This window comes from Morone saxatilis, unplaced genomic scaffold (assembly GCF_004916995.1).
Source record: "Morone saxatilis isolate NCDOM2014 unplaced genomic scaffold, NCSU_SB_2.0 Contig22, whole genome shotgun sequence".
Taxonomy (NCBI): Eukaryota; Metazoa; Chordata; class Actinopteri; family Moronidae; genus Morone; species Morone saxatilis.
Window position 1 is genome coordinate 6,013,651 of NW_023339785.1, and position 17,337 is coordinate 6,030,987.

The following is a 17,337-nucleotide window of genomic DNA, read 5'->3' on the forward strand; positions in this document are numbered from 1 at the left end:
GTTTTGTCTAACAAACAGTCCAAATTCACTTTAAGACAAGCAGCTAATGCTCACATTTAAAAAGCTTAAACCAGAAAATATTTTGCAAATTTTTCTCAAAAGTAACTCAAATGATTTATCAATTATCAAAACAGTAGCCAGTTAATTTCCTAGGGATTGACTAATCAACCAGACTAATTATTTCAGCTCTAATCCTCTTCATTACCAGTATCAGACTTTCAATTTTGTTTCACTATGTAGATCATAATTTCAGAGTTTATCATCAGATTTTCTTTTTTACTGACTCACTACTATGTAACTTGAAGAGTTGAGGACACACCAGCAAACATGGCAGAGGTGGTGTTATCTAAACCAAAAGGAGGTCATCCTTTAAAATGAAAATACAAGATACACCAATCCCAGAGTTTACAGTACATATTGTTTTAAAAGGCCAGTGCGTAGCATCTAGCGGTGTAGTTGCAGACTCACTGGTTTCACCCTCCCTTTCCAAGTGCAAGGGGGAAACTATGGTGGCTGTGGAACGTGCGAAAAGTGCAGACTGCCCTTTCTAGAGCCAGTGTTCGGTTTATCCATTCTGGGCTACTATAGAAACAGGATTCGGTTCGACATGGCGACCTCCACGCAGATAAAAATAGCTAATTCCATGGTAAAGCAAACACAACATTACTTATTTTCAGGTGATTAGACAGTAATGAACACATATATATGAATATTATATTCCATTTTTTCCAATAGAGCCTCCTTAATGTCACACACTACCTTTAGGAAAACTTTGATTACCACTTTTATTGTATCTCCAAAAATAAATCCAGAGAAAGAACATGTGCTGCACACAAACGTAGATTTAGGGCCAGAGCTTCTGTATGCTTGTATGGCCGTTTGTGAGAATAGTGTGAGTAATTATATTCAGTCAAAAGATTGTCCAAATTGGGTTTATTGTATTATGGGTTCTATTCAGTCAACCTCTTAACACTGCTGAGGGGCGTCTGCGTGACTAGAGTGTCTCTGTGACTGTAATTGGTGGACTAACCTGGGTGCTGTACGAGGCCTTGGTGGCCCACTGCGGATGGCGTGTTGGCATTCAGGTTGACGTGAGCTCCAAAGCCCGGGAGTGCTGTGGTTACCAGATGGCCGTGGCAACAGTCTTCAGTCCTTCCACTCACCTGGCTGAGTAAAGACTTCCTCTAACCCAGTGCCCACAGGAAATGGTCTCCACAGCACGTCTGCCTTCTTTGCTTCTGCCAAGACTCTTGCTTCCATCCTCCGCTTGTGTCTCTGAAGTCTGTTTCAGTGAGGAAAAAAAGAGGACACTGATTTGGGCCACAGAGGCTATGAGGGATTGCTCAAAACAAGATGGCAAGATAGAGAAATGTGATGTTCCTACTTAAACTTCTGCCAGGTTGTCATCCTTATATGTGACAGGCTGTTGTGGAATGACTAATGTGGCTTTTTTATGGCCACTCTGTAAACAGTTCACTGCTACTGTCCAAGTTTCAGTCCATTTCTATGGGAGAGTCTCTTCAGATATACTACTGTCCTTTTGAAAGGTTTTATCTTTGTTATGCTATTCAGAGAAGACTTCTTCCTCTAAAGGATTATTCAAATTCATTCTTTGGATGTTTTCCATGTTTTGTGGAGCAAGACTCTAACAAGTTAGCCCCCGGGTATAGAGCAAAACTTGTGGCATATTCTCAGCCAATGCATAAATGCATATCATTAATGTATTTGTGTGTTTTATTGATTTATGTTGATTTATGGTACTGGAAGTACAGTATGTAGGAGAGGGGGTTTTTTTCGGTTTTTTTTGTTTGTTTTTGCTTCAGGGTAGAGTAAAGAAGTGAAACTCTAGCATGACAGTGGAACAGTGTGCAGCAATGTGTAAAGTCAGCTTTTGGAATAGTTTGCAGATGAGAGCGACATTTAGTTTGTGCCTTTTCTTTCTTCACGCTTTTTGTTTTCTCTGCTTCTATCCCCTCATCTCCTTCCTGACAAAAGGTTACATAAAATCAATGGCAACCAAGCAAAATCAATAACGTCTGAACAGAGGTCCTCTCCCTTATTTATCTATCTGATTTGTTTGGCTTCACAGAGCACGTTAACCTTATCTAAAGGCATTCGGCAATGCTGAAAATACACTCAATCCTATTGATAGTGTATGCTAATGCAAAACCATAAGTTCAGGACTTGGCATCTTCTTTATAACTTTACATTCAATAAGGTTGCCACACTCCTCAAGTGGTACTAATGTAAACAACAGTGTGGGATGTAGAGTATTTATTCATTCCTCCATCTCAGCTGTCTGCCTCTCCTCTTTTTCACTTTATTCCAGTTCCTCCTGTTATCAGAGTGTACCCAGAGAGCCAAGCGAGGGAGCCGGGCGTCACTGCCAGCCTGCGCTGCCACGCTGAGGGCATTCCCAGCCCGCAGCTGGCCTGGCTGAAGAATGGCATGGACATCACAACCAAGCTGTCCAAACAGCTCACCCTGCAAGGTACAGATGAGCCAAGAGTTTACTGCTCACTGCATGTACAGCCGTACATTTCTATTCCCACTACTGCTACTTCCATTATTATTTTTACTACTACAGTTGCTCCCACAAATGCTGCGACTACCACTAAAAAAGGGTTCACTATATGACAATGACTACTATCACTCTTACTAATACTGCTACTGCTAATAATAATCAATCTTGTGTATAAAATGGGGCTGAGCGATACAACATAAAATCTCAAGATAAATGACCAGATCTACTTAAATAACAGTAAATGTAACATTCAGTGCAAGCATTTCCTTTTTAGGCTGTCTCGCTTCTGATGCTGGCCTGTTAGCTGATTGGTTGGCTGAACTTCTGGTCAGACATCAATGGTTATTTTTAGTTTAAATATGTTGGCTGATAACTGCAATATGAGAGGCTCATAATGTTGGTGTAAATTTGGTTTATTGTCTTGTCCCAGTATCATATTCTGTGGCATCGTTTTCAAGTTTTCTTCTTTCTCTTTCAATAAAAAGTAAAGTCAAATGCTTTTTCTTTGAGGTTGTACAGAAAAATGCTAAATCACAAACCTGTCCCAGTGCTCACACAAACACAGCATGTGCTACATTCTTACTTTCAACTCCTCCCTTTTTGAACAAACCTCTCACCTCCCTTTCTAACATAATAGAGAACTGTTATGTAACAGAGTAATGGTAGCGTGGAAGTCACTTTTTTATCTCTTTCTGGAGGGCAAACTGTCTTTTTTTTTGTCTGTTCCCTCTGTTGTTCCTTAAAGCTAATGGAAGTGAGGTGCACATCAGCAACGTGCACTTTGAAGACACCGGCGCCTATACCTGCATTGCCAAAAATGAGGCTGGTGTGGATGAGGACATCTCTTCGCTATTTGTGGAGGACTCTGCGCGAAAAACCTGTATGTATAAGTTATGATGCTGGACTCTGTTTTTATTCAAGGGATAATGGATCCAGCTCTTAATAATTTATCCTGTCAGTTCTTAATAGTTTATATCCTGCAATGATAGAGCCTCTGTGAGGGAAGTAATGGTGATACTATCTATACTCTCTTTGTCTCCTGGTTTGGAAGCAGGAACAATTGTTCATGCACCCCTCCATCCACTCAGGAAGACATTTTTTGTCTCTCATATTTTATTCTTTCTATGCTGGGATACACCAGGGCTGCGACTAAGAACGACAGGTCGATTAACTGAATTGTCAGTCACCAGAAAATAAATGTAATCTAAAAAATGCCAAACGTTCACTGTTTCTGCCACTCAAATGTTTGCTGCTTTTCTCATGTTTATATACTTAATAAATTAGATATCTTCTGGTTTTGTCTCATAAACAGTGCAAAACCCAAAGACATTCAATTTACAATGATTTGAATCAGAGCAAATCCTCAAATTTGTTGTGGTGAAACCAGTGAAGTTTTGTCATTTTGGCTTAATAAATTACAAAGGTGAATAGATTATAAAATGTGTTGTCATTTACTTTTTTGTCAATTGATTAATAGACTAATTGTTCAAGACTACCATCTCCGATATGTCCTCTCTATCATGCTCCACATCAGGGATTTTTGGCATGCGTACTAATTGATTAAGGTGGTATTTGACATTAGCCTAATGTTACAGTGACATATTGACAGTCGGCGGTCAATATGTCACTGTAACATTAGGATCGTGACACGAGCAACCTTCTTATTCAAATTTGGAAGAATTTTTTGACACAAACAAACTCCTGTTGTACCCTTCCCGTGAATAGAGTCTCACACGGTAATTAACTTTGACCTTCTCATAAATGTCAGAATCTGTCTTTGGGGTTCGAGACCAGTTGTTAGTTTGTTGTACTTTCCTGTGGGTAATTAGAGTTCCCAAACAGCACACTTAGCAACTTTGCAGTCGAGTCACACATCTCTTGTGTACACTGCCCCACACCTCTGCCAGACCCGACGCGTTTAGATGTCATCCCCACGGTACCACACTTCCTCCACCCAGCCTGTCATGCATCAGAGGATCATGCTCTGCGAGGTCACAAGTCACTCGTGTGCTTTGAAGCTTTTGAAGCTGTACCGCGGGCCAAAATGGTACTAGGAGCTGGATATTGCAGACCCTTTTTAGAGTGTGCAACCCCACAGGACAGGAGTTCAAAGGGGCATCAGATGACAGCCAGACGTGGCTGCACTACTACATTATGAAAGGTAGACATAAAAAAAACAGACTTACTCTACTACGCTGCTGTCGTCTGGCATTAATATACTTGACCCCTAGTTTTCCTATGAGAATGCTATTTTCATTCAGAAACTAGTTAAGTGAGACTTAATATCTTACCTGGATACTACCTGGAATTATTAAATATATATAGATATATAAAATATATATATATATAAAAATAAATAAATCTTGTCACTATGTCCCAAAAAACTCTAACTCTATCAGAAAAGACTATCTCATCAAGTCTAAGTTAATATATAACTGCAGTCCCATTTCCATGGTAAAGAAGGAACCAATGGTTCATGTGTTTTTGTATGTCGTTGTGCAGCATATGTTGCCATCCTTTTTCCAGACTGTTTCCCTTGAACAATAAAATTAAATAATTATGTCGCTTTTTGAACCAATGCACCTGTAGTCTTGATCACAAGTGATTTAGTCTCTTTGGAGTTCTGTTATTGTCTCGTGCTGCTTTAAAATTTTACATATCAAAGAAAAAAGAAACTTATTTTCAGGTCTCTGACAGTTGAACAATGTTGCTAATTACCTATGATTTCTTACAGGAGATTTCACACTGCCTGCCTCCTGTTATTATTTTAAGTATAGAACATAGGGTGATAACAATAACAAAGAATGAACTCAGTATCTCCTTGAGTCAGAACTAGATCGATCAGTACAACCAAAACCAGACATGTTTCACACTATTCTACTGTCTTCTTCACATAGAAAGCACAAGAGGTCTAGCAAAAGAGACAGAGAGAGTGTAATTACTTTAATAGTCACAAAAGGTTTGGCAGGTCAAATTTATTTCTTAAGTGCTTTAGTAATCTAAAGTGCTTTTAACACGGGTCCATCACAAAGTACTTTACAGCAAATGACCGTGTGTATGAGGGAACAAAGAGAGGTGTAACAAGGATCGTAGATTGTAAACTATTTAACAAGTTGCGTCCACTTTGTCTGTCTGAAGACTTTTAAGCTTGTTGAAAAATGCTCACGAATGTCCAGTGTTTAAAAATCTCTCTTTTCCTCTTCAAAATATATTTTTCAGTGTGTGAAAAACATTTATCAATAATTGTGAGGTAAATATTTGATCTTAATTAACTACAGCTGCATGAAGGTGCGAAGATGGTTGATCTAGATACATTTTTCCAACATATAAAATCTATGAAAACCGGAGTGGTAAGGAGAGAAACTGACTAATATTAGAGATATAGAGTGCAGCCTTGGTTATGGCTTTGCAGCTACTCATATAAGAATGTGAAACAAATAAACATAAAACTCATTAAATCTGTGAGAAGGCTGTGGGTTTGCGTTTTGACCCTGTCTTGTCATTTGCATTATCTTGGCATTTGATTAACCACTGGAGATGGACAGATATTTTTATTGGGCTCTCCAATAAGGGGGCGGCTGGATGATATTTTCTTCGGAAAGCTGCCAGCTGCCGTCAATTCATCAGTGTTTAAGGCCAGAAGAGAGCAACGAGGAGAGTCTAAGCTGCTCATGTGCATTGTGATGCTCAGTGTTAACACAGCTCACAAGTTCATCAGGCACAAATGTCACTGCAGCCGTTTTTACCTGAACAAGTTTTTCCTGTTAGTGGATATTAATGTGTTTAAGAAGCAGCTGTTATTACAGCAAATATAAAATTAGTGCAAATAGATGATCTAGCAATGAATGTTCAGAGTATTTCGGGCTGTTCATTTAGCTGAATTCATTGGATGTGTTACTTTTAACAACACAGGCTCCGTCTGTAGGTCATACACATCCTGCTGTGAGATGCTGGCACACTGCTCTGCTTCAGATTCTCTGAGATTCGCACTGAAATACTTTGTGCACATTTTCCCCACACTCAATGTAGTTATGTTCTTCACATATTCAAACATTTGAATTGTTTGATTAAAAAACCCTATTCTGTCAATTCATGCAAATGTATTCTACACATTTGAAAGCGATGAAGCACGTAAGTATAATTCTCAAAACATATTTTTCTCATTAATAATAAACATAGTAAGAGAAAATAAAAGATTTTTCAAAAAGCCTTGGAAAATAAATATCAAATAGAACAAATACAAATATATTATGAAAAAATATGTACAGAATCAGTTTTTATGCAGGAATGTGCACAATGTGTAAAATATTGACCGAGGGCTTATTCATTCAGTATTATCCCATCATGGATTACCAAATGAATGTTTTTCTTTGTCAAGTTAACCTAACCAAAGAACAGAATGAGGAAGACCGTTTCCAGGTCACCTATTAATTAGTCTTTTTCTTCAAGCACTGCCTAATGCGGTTTATTCAGGATCTGCACTCAGGGTTTACAGTAACAAGTTCCATAATCACACAACCCTGGAAAATCTTTATTTATGCATTTAAGTATATTTTATATTTTATATATAGTATGGAACTTTAATCTATTGTTATTCCTGTCTTCCCCATCAATATACTGCCACAATTCTGGTCTTTCATGTCCCTGAGCTACCTTCTTGAAAATGGCAATGATGAGGCAGAGGTAACATGCATGTGTAAAACCTCAGTGGAGAAGCAGATGCCATCACAGCAACTGAAATCAAATTAGAATGAACTTTTGTATTAGTAATGCTGTTGATTGACAGAGCCAGAAACATTAGAAGTTAGGTAAGATAGACTTCACCTATTCTAGTTATCATCCTTCTGTCTCATTACCAAGAACCTTGTTTCACTCAGAGTGTTTACATGCACTTAAATAATTACTTAAATATCATGTAAACAAGTAGCCTTGATATTGCGGAAGGGGATTAGGGAAACCTGATTTCTCCTGGAGAATGACAATCATTTTGGCCATGTCTATGGTAATCGGGTTTCTAAACAGCTTTTTACATGTACAGTTCAGTACTTATGAGAAGAGTTATTTCATGTAGCACTTGTTCCATGTAATACCTCCATCCAAAGTCAGTCCTCTCACTGCGTTCCCTCTCTGCTCCAATTATAATCTGTAAATATTCACTGTACAAGTGGCTGTAGGTGCTGCTGATGCGTGACATCCTTTAAGAAGGAAACCTACAGGCTGACTACAGGGACACATATGACCAAATCTCTACTGCAACATCTAAACATTAAATTGAACGTAGGATCATGAACAACATAAAGTATTGGTATATAATCATCATACCAAAAGATCCAACAAACAGATGTCCTTATAACCCCCAAAAAAAGCTTTAAAATACTTCCATCTGTCAGAGGATTTTCAACATATTTGTTACTATTTTGTCCCACTACTTTATTTTCAAGCATTAGTCCTGGTTTTCCAGCTTTTGCAGTAAGCACTCAATGTTGACAAGTACTGACTTAATTGTCTTCAGGCTCAGGTTACAGATTTGCACATTATTAAAACGGGTGGCATTCGCATTTAAGTAGCTGAATCAAGGACTCTTTCAAACACACAGAAGTTGAGATGCTGGTGGGCATGTTGTGGCACCAGACTACCCTTGATCTAATACCATTGATCTGAAACAGACACAGATTCAAATGACACATTGTGATTATACTTGGAAATGTTTTAGAAATCTGACTTTGTGGAAAAGTAATGATCTCATTCTGTGAGAGCAATGTGTTTATGACCTGCCTTAGGGTTCTTATTCAGGCACTCGAATAAGTGAGAGAACTGAATAACTAACTAAGCCAGTTGTCAAAGGGCTGAATAAGGTATTAAGCAGGAGATGAAGTGAAAAACATGATTTTATGAGCACAACATGAATGATCTTCCTCAGATGAATTTACCACTGAGGAGCTTGAAGGTCAAAACCTTCTCTTCACAGGCACAGCCCTAAAGTGAATTGTTTTTCTCTCAAATTTACCCAAGCGCTTCGTTGTTTGGGAAAACCTGAACAGTCACTATTCTGAGATCTCTTTAACAGTCTGTCACCAGCAGGCAGAACACCATCCATCTCTGACAGTCTGCTGCTAAACTGGCATAAATATCTGCCCTTCACAATGTGCCAATTATTTTTGCAATGTCAGAGGATCTGTGAGGCTCAGAATGAACGTTTGTTCCTTTAGTCTCTCCACTTAATGTCTCACCATTATGCTGCAGAGTACTGTATATTGGGTATACTGGCTCAAGCAGATGCCCCTTTGCCCTCCTTGCCCTTTTGGACCAAATAGAGAAATAATAATTATAGAATAATTCTTAGAATTATTATTGTGATGGGAAGTCTGCCAAACTCCATTTAAGCAAAAGATGATATCGTCTTTACTGCCACTTATGTCTTTCAGTGACTAATTTGAGGACAATTTTCCATGTATATCTTATTCTTTTTGCACAAATGATGTCAATATAAGTTATTTTATTCTTATGATGTACGTGGATGTATTGAGCAGTTAAGGTTAGTTTGTAGGCAGCTAAGAATAAGGTTTCACGGTATGCCAATTTCATATTTAATTGGTTCTTATTAGAAAGGTAATTAGCATAGAATGTGTTGCATTTGTGGTCACTGTGCTGTTACAGTTGCCGTTGAACCCTTACAAATAATAAGCCTTTACTAAGATTTGGGGACATTTTCAGTGCTTATATTGCTAATTAGTGGAATCTCTGTATTTATAGTTACTTATACATTCTATAAGGTTAATAATTGACTTTAGAAAATAGAAATTAGAAATTTAAACTTAAGAAAGTTAAAGTTCTTTATTATTGGATGGATACAAATAGCTTGCAGTAATGGTGCCCTTTAAAAAGAGACAAAAGCACAGCCTTGATAACAGGTAAAAAGTTATGGCTGATATATTTAGCTACCAATTAACGTGAGCTTTAGGTTGAGGAGTGAGGGGACAGTAATGGCCATAACAGTGTGAGTATACATCCCTGCTTTGTATCCTACTCTGGCCTCTACTCACGACTCCTGTATGAAGTCTTGACTCCATATTCTGTTTTCTTTACTCAGTGCTTCATGACTCACTGTAAAGGCCTGTTAAGTAATGTATGACCTTCACACACCTCAGCAGGAAGAGAAAGTCTTTAAACTTGAGTAGGCTGGAGGGTGAGCTTTAAATGTTACACTGCAAACCAACTCCACTCAGTCATGAGTCAGTAACTAAGTCTTAAAAGTCCCCTATTGTACAAAGTCTAGCAAAGGGGTCCCTAACTGCAGGCCTGGGGGACAATTTCCAGCCCTCCCTCCAGCATACGACATAATATCAAAAATTTTATTTAATTCGGTCTGCAATGTTTTTTTTTTTTTTCTAGTTGTTTTGGATCCATTTAAACTATCCCTTCTTATACAGTTAAAATAAAAACACAAATCTATTTTTAAGATTGTATTTTGTTTGGTGTGTTTAAGGGTAAAAGTAAAAGGTGCCAGCGAATGTGTGCAAATGGTTGATAAGAGAGCAGGTATGACATCCTCCTATGGTATGACAATACTAGCAGTGGCCCCAAGACAATTTGAGTTTGGTCTAGGTGCTATATACATTTTGTGAAAGTATCAAAACGCTCAATCCACAGAGAAAAATAACGGAGTAAATATGGGACCCACAATCCCACTTTAAATCAGCAGATTGGTTAAGGTTATTTCAACTGTACAACTTGTACCAATACAAAGCAAGTTGTTTTGAGAAAAGTGTAATTTGATCCTAAATCTAAACCTGATAGTTTTTTTTCTCATGGAAAGACACTTAGGCTCAAGAAATTTCCTAAAACAAGTATAGTGGTGTGGGAGTATTTCATCAAAATTGGCTTTTGGATTGTTTTTTCTCATCTTGTCTTTTACACAACATAAAATGACTTGTTTAGACAAATATATTTGGAAGTGTAGAAGTCTCCAAACTCGGCAAATAATTATGGGATCACTGTTGATGAGTAACCCTATCACCTCCCTCAATGACAAATCATGACATTCCATCCTAATACATCCCCTTTATTGCTTTTCAAGCTTTTATTTACTATGTTTTGTAGACTGTGCCATCTTTGCACTGCACTCTTTCCTGTGCTCTCTTATACTTCTATACCCAATGCTATATTTTACATACTGCACTGTCTTTACTCTTTACAGCGTTTCTCAACAATTCTTTTGTGACGTCTCGCGGTTTGTAGGCTTCTGTTCCAATCAAACGCTGCACTGTTGATTTCACAGATTCAGTCAGAGAAGAAGATCTAATCAGTGAAATCTGCTGGTGAAGTGATTGGTTGGAACAAAGCCTCGGTGCCACACGGATGAGAACCACTGCTCCACACCAAAGTCTTTACAAAGCTGTTTTATTCTATGCAGCTCGCCATGCTGTCTGCTCCATATCGTCTGAATAGAGAAGATCAGCATCGTCTGAATAGAGAAGATCAGCTCGTGCCAAAATACCGTCCATGTTTCCATCAGCGGTGTCCCTCCCCATCACAGAGGGCTTTCACACGCTATTGGACACGCTGTCAGCAACAAGGAGCTCTAACCGGGCAGTGACGCTATCCACAGTGTCAGCAGCCTACTGCCTGTCGGCTGAGTTTCATGCTAAAGGCTTTCTGAAATGAATATTGTAAATCCAGTGGAAAGTTTCAACGCCTTGAAGCCATTACAACATGACCGCTTAGGAATATTTCTGATGATGAATTCTGTAAAAGAGTATAATGTATAATGTAATAATACTATTAATGATAAGTAGACTGATCTTTTTAAATAAAAACAAAGAGCAGAGAGGACAAGGCAAGGGCACAAAAACAACCTATAAAGAATGTATAATTAACAATTAACATTATATTAAACAAAGTATGTAAAACTCAACTGACTAAAAGGTTGTGTAGTTTTAGTCACCCCTAAATCCCTTTACAGATCATTATAAATCTGATATAGATTTGAAAGTCATAGTTAACTTGATGAAATAGTAAGAAATCTAACCTCTGCCGTCAGGTCGTCCCACCAAAGCTTCCCCTGTGGTCCACAGAATGGCCTCTGATGAAAATATGTATGTATTTACAATTTTACAAACTTGGTATCAGTGGTGAAAAACGTTTGACATCAGATCAGTTGGAAATATTGCAGAAAGTAATGGAACAAGGAAGAGCAGCCACAGTGAGCTGTTAGACGAAGAGCTGCAGGCGACACGCTGCTCACCTCCAGCTGCTCAGCCAGGTATCCAAAGTTACTGTCACTGTCGCTGTCACAGACTCATGCTGTGTGCAGTATGATATCAAATCATGATTGCTCACAGAATGATGGAAAAAAGCCAATTAATGCCCGACTTCTTTATTAAAACAATAATTTGTTTAGCGGCTCCCAGAATTATTTGACATTATGTGACCACATTTAACGACAGGTGTCAGATGCACAATAACAGTGCAACTGCATAAAAGCGTCAAAACCAGCTAAAAGTGATTAATATTTCCTGCCAATCAGGACTGCAGTTAGTCAAGAATTAAATATTTTAACCATCACTCCACTGTAAGCTGCCTCCGCGTCTGAGAGAATTCTCAGCATTTAAAGGCAAAAGGGAAATTTATTTATAAAGCACATTTCATACCCAAGGCAACCCAAAGTGCTTTACAAAGTTGACGAACAAAAGCACAACCAAAACAAGAAACAAATGACAAAAACAATAAAAGCAAGCACCTGGAGTATGTAACGAAAGTAATTTCCCCTGGGATTATTAAAGTATTTCTGATTCTGATGGGATAAAAACTATTTATTATACAATAAAATCAGGGGAAAAACAATACATTAAAAAATACATTTATCTCTCCATGTCTCCCATTTTTGTTTATGATAAACACACAATTAATTTTTTTAAGCTTTTGCCAGTAACTTGTATTTTTTCCAAACTTTCATAGATTTCTCTCCAAGGATTAAGTCTTTTGAATACTCCTACTCTTAAAGAGATGATACAGCCTTCAGTCCTCCACAGGGTTCCAGCTCTAGTACTAGTACAGTCAGTCCTGTTATTTTGAAATATCCCTTACTCCACCTGACTATAAATAGTTCTGCCGGGAACTTGCTGTTGAAGTTGGCCCTCAATCTTTTAGCGCCCTTGAATATATGCAACACAGAATTGCTAAAAGCAACAAAAAAAGCTGTAAAAAAATCTGGCTGGAAAAAGGATGGGTAAAATATAAAAGCTGAAAGACTTCTTGCTCAGTCAGAAGAGGTACTTGATCATTTGGTAAGTCCTGACTGTGTGTAGTGCCGAGTGAGAAGCACAAAGCGGTGAAACTGATATTTTTCATCAGTGTTCACTTTAACACTACAAAGGCCAAGCCACCATCAGTTGGTGGCTGCTTTGAATTAGACATGAAATATCTCAGTCTTTTAAAAATGACCCATTGTGACTTTTCCCCAACTGTATAAACCAAGCGAGAAGGATATACCCTGTAATTCTACTTACCTTCTGAGAGTTATAATTTCATGGCCTTCTCTTTGACCCCTTTAACTCAATGAACAAGTGAAAGAAAGATATCACAATGCCTTACGATTCTTAACCGTCAGCACTGGATGTTAAGTTTTCTACTATCCCTTTGTACAGAGCGATGCTCTATATGTTTCTTATTATATACAAATCCTGTCAAAAGATCAAAACAAACAGGTATTGACTGTGTAGTCTGATATTGTCCATTCCTCCGTGACATTGATCTCCATTCAAAAAATACCAACTCATAACACATTTAATCGATTGTCTGTCTATTGCATGTGTGTCTGTTGGTCCACAGCTATTCCTGACTAAGCTCTCGTCTGTGCTAGCTATTACCTAAGGGGAAATTGCTAATGTTGTTTTGGTGCAGTCATTATTAAGTTAATTTGAGATTTATAGAACGGGCTTCTTAAAACCTGCATAATGAATTGAACGTAAGCACTACGTTGGAAATTATCTTAAGACTAAGTTCAAGTATAAATCTAAAAACATTTTTTTAAATGAGGCCCTAGATTTACAGGTTCTGGCTAAGACCAAAAACAGGCGGTGCTGAGACATCTTAATTCAAGCCAGGGTTTACAGTAAGTGAGCGTTTGGCAGGTGCATCAAAAATCATTTTGGCATAGCTGCAGTGATGGATATGTGGTGTACTTGCCCTGCATGTTAATAATCACTATATATTAATCACTGTTATTATAATTAGCATTTCACTGAGAGGGATATTTGTTTAGTATCAATGCAGATGAAGAAAAAAAGCAAGAAGAGGGAAATCATTTTACTCTTTTGCGTTCCTGTTCTGCTTCCTCATTGTAACTGCCTAGAGCAGGGGGTGGGCACTCAGCTTTTCACACTTGCAGTTTGTCAGTAAGACAGTATTTGTTTATTGCTTATAATTAAAGCAGAACTTACTGCAGGGGTCGATACTTCCAAGAAACTTGTGGGATAATCTCTGGAAAGAGCAGCAAAACCCTGCACACCCAAGTCAGTCATCCTGAGTAAAACTTTGCATTTCCATCTACTGTGACCCAATTACTCTACCTATATTATGCATTCACTGTCTTCTGCCATGCCTCTATGGTGAACACCACAGGCTGTTTGGCCCACTGTCGCAGTAGCGTGGTCTTGTAAACAAATTGAATTTATGTAACCTTGCTGACGGGTAGGAACAGCAGAGTCCAGGCTGGCTGGCGAGCGTGGCGCTCCCAATGTTTGGGGCCCAGTGGAAACACAGTTATTACGACCAGAAAGAGTGAACTCACCGCCTACAGTGGCAGCCAGCTTGTTTTGTTATATGGATGATGAAGTTGATGTATGGGCCCCTTGTATGCGCAGAACAACCACAGTCTTTCTGCCAAATGATGAATAGCATCAATACTGTGGGCTATTGGAAAAGACCAGGGCACACAAGATCTCATCTCAACTCCTCTTTTCCATTTTCTCCATTTTCCATTTTTGGCACATCTCAAATAAATTGTATTGTTTTCCTCTTTGTTTTGTCCTTCCCGTCCTTCTTTCCTTGTCCCTCTCTATCTATAGACCCTATTCCTTTTGTGTAACATTTAATGAGCTAAAAGGTATGCAAGAGTGCACAGGAAACACTTGACAAAGCACTTTTGAAAGATTAAGGCTGACTAACGGCACAGTGGTGTCTCATTGGCTTTGTCTCCCCCCTTTTCTTTCTCTGCATCTGTCCACCCGAGAAAGAGGCTGCGGGAATGAGCATTGCAATAGAGGCAAGATTAGAATCGGATGTGAATTGGGCTGGAGATTGGTTTGTAGACTGAAAATGCCTGAAAATGGAAGATGGGGTGGAAGCAGAGGGAAGACCGGGGGACAGATGAACAATAGGAGAGAAGGTCACAAATGAAAAGCCAGTGTGAGAGGATAGTAGTGCTGCTTGTGGGCTGGAGGATAATAATGATTGAGTAGCAGAATTTTCTCTGATATTTGCATGGAAAATAACTTTATAATGGCTCTAGATTTCCTCCTTACCACATCTTTCTTTATCCATGTAATTTTATGTAATGGTATCTTTACCCTCAGTGTGCCCATTGGCTGCTTTGAAAGCAAACAGCTGGTTTGTGTTTAAGGTTGGCCATTAAAGCACTCAGGTTGTTTTGTGGCTTTCATTCCACATTTCATGTCATTAGTCACCACTAATTGAATTGAATGAGATATTACCTGTTATAGGAGCCAAAACTGGTTTTGGCACTGAAGAAGGAGCACACTAATCCCTCCTAATGACTTATGATTATCATCTGAGCCTAAAACCTGTGGACTATCTAAGGCAGCTTATCCATAACACTCACATTGATGGATGACGATCTGATCTTTAGAGTTATTTCACATTTTACACCAAGTGTACTTGGGTTGCAGCATCCAAAAATCATAAATGGTTTTACAGTACTTGTAGTTTGTTGACTACACTCCATTTTCCACTGTTTGGTATCAAATTATTTCCAAGCAGAGGACTCTATGGATTATTTGTTGCACTAGGTGTCAGAGAGACAGTTTCCATAAAACTTTCATGTGGTCTGCTTTCCCGGTTGCCTCAATAGGAGTTAGTGTTTGTGTGTTAACAAATACAAAGGGACCCTATTGATTCTTACATTGATTTCCAACCGTCCTTTCCTCTTTTTCTCCCTCACAGTGGCAAACATTTTGTGGCGAGAAGAAGGTACGTCTAGACTGCTTCTGCTTCACTACAGCATTCATTAAACTGAGTTAATTGAATTTTTGTAATAGGGTTACTGAACTGTGATGAGAGGGATTAAATGATTTGATGCTTTGAAAGTAGATAGCAATGTTGTAGGCTTATTTCCGTGGCAAATGTTCACACTGTGCAGTCTCATAAGCTATTTTAAGTATGTATTGTAACAGGGCCGTTTTTGCTTTCTCTCCAGGTCTCGGCATTGGCAACATGTTCTACGTGTTCTATGATGACGGTATTAAAGTAATTCAGCCTGTGGCATGTGAAATACAACGGCACATTAAACCCAGTGAGAAACTGCTAGCTCTGCAGGTGAGTGGTCGGACAAAAGAAACATTCAGTTTTTTTTAACACTGACTCATTTTTAAAGTGATTCATTCTGAGTTGGACTGGACCACCTGAGCCATCTGTGTAACAGATCACCCATTACAATGCACTACAGAGTTGCAAGGTACTGAAAACCACTGAATTATTTTCCCAAAATGTAAATTCCTAGTAAACAATTTCAATATTATCCTCAATGTTACTCAGCATAGAAAACACAACAGTCTATATATATGTTTTGGTCATCAATCTTAATTACCTCAACATCAATTTTCAAAGTCGTGGTCTTATCAGTGTGTGGTTTGGTTTGGTACAATACCCATAATCCTCAGCTGTTATTGCTATGGAATCCAGTTACAGATTGCACAAACTGCTTAATGTGTGATCAGGTTTTTACAAATCAGACGCTTCAGCTCCTGCTCACTATTAGTGGTATGTGCAACTGATTCAAGCTCTGTGATTGGATGTTTGTCTTAACCAAAATGCGATCGCTACACCAAATTAGTGTCGCTTTTAGTAACCACCCCACAGATAATTATCACCTGACTCCACCAGTATCTCTCAGCTACGAGGTGTTTTGGTGTCTTTCAGCTCAGTGTTTTGGTTTTATGGCCCACAATGCAGCCACCCATCAACCTTGTGTCCTGCCACTGCAGACAGAAGAAAGAACCCAAAAGAGCCAAATATTTTATTCTCTGGAGTTGTTGAAGAGCAACAGAGCTAAAAGGAGAGTGAATATTGGACATTTGTCAGGTGGTCAGAAACACAACCTAAAATGTTTTTACAGTAAACTCTGGTGTATAAATAGGGAAGTATGTGGGTTTTTGAATGGCAAAATGCAGTTATATGTGACTTGTGATTTATTATATGCTAGCCTTGACAAGCAACACTTGAAGCACTCTGTTGTCTGACCTGAAATCCATCATTAGCAGTCAATATAGTTTATATTGGGATTTATCTGAGATTCTTATTCAAATGCAGCCAAGCAGATAAAGGTACAGTGTCCTGCTCAAGAAAAGGACACAGCCTCGAACCACCATCAACATATGATTTATATGTTTTACTTAGAGCTGCATGATAAACAGTGAGGTGTCAACAGTAGTGGTGTCGTGCTGCTTTCTCTCTCTATTCTGTCAAATTAATGGAAAAGGAGTAGAAAAGCCCATTAGGGTGAATAAATGCTAACAAGATAAATGGGCTCCATGTAACAAATGAATAAACAACATATGGTCACTTTCAAATAAAAA

The 17,337-nt window shown here is 38.5% G+C and overlaps 1 protein-coding gene across 1 annotated transcript in view; it reads left to right on the forward strand.

Annotated features, from left to right (window-relative positions):
* Window positions 1-17,337, forward strand: part of fstl5 (follistatin-like 5) — a gene marked incomplete at its 5' end in the record, with an annotated part of 146,138 nt that overhangs the window by 110,107 nt on the left and 18,694 nt on the right. The window contains 4 exons of the mRNA XM_035669364.1: window positions 2,330-2,491; window positions 3,270-3,404; window positions 15,707-15,733; window positions 15,960-16,078. Of these exons, the coding sequence (XP_035525257.1) occupies window positions 2,330-2,491; window positions 3,270-3,404; window positions 15,707-15,733; window positions 15,960-16,078 (443 nt within the window). The remainder of the gene's footprint in view (window positions 1-2,329; window positions 2,492-3,269; window positions 3,405-15,706; window positions 15,734-15,959; window positions 16,079-17,337) is intronic.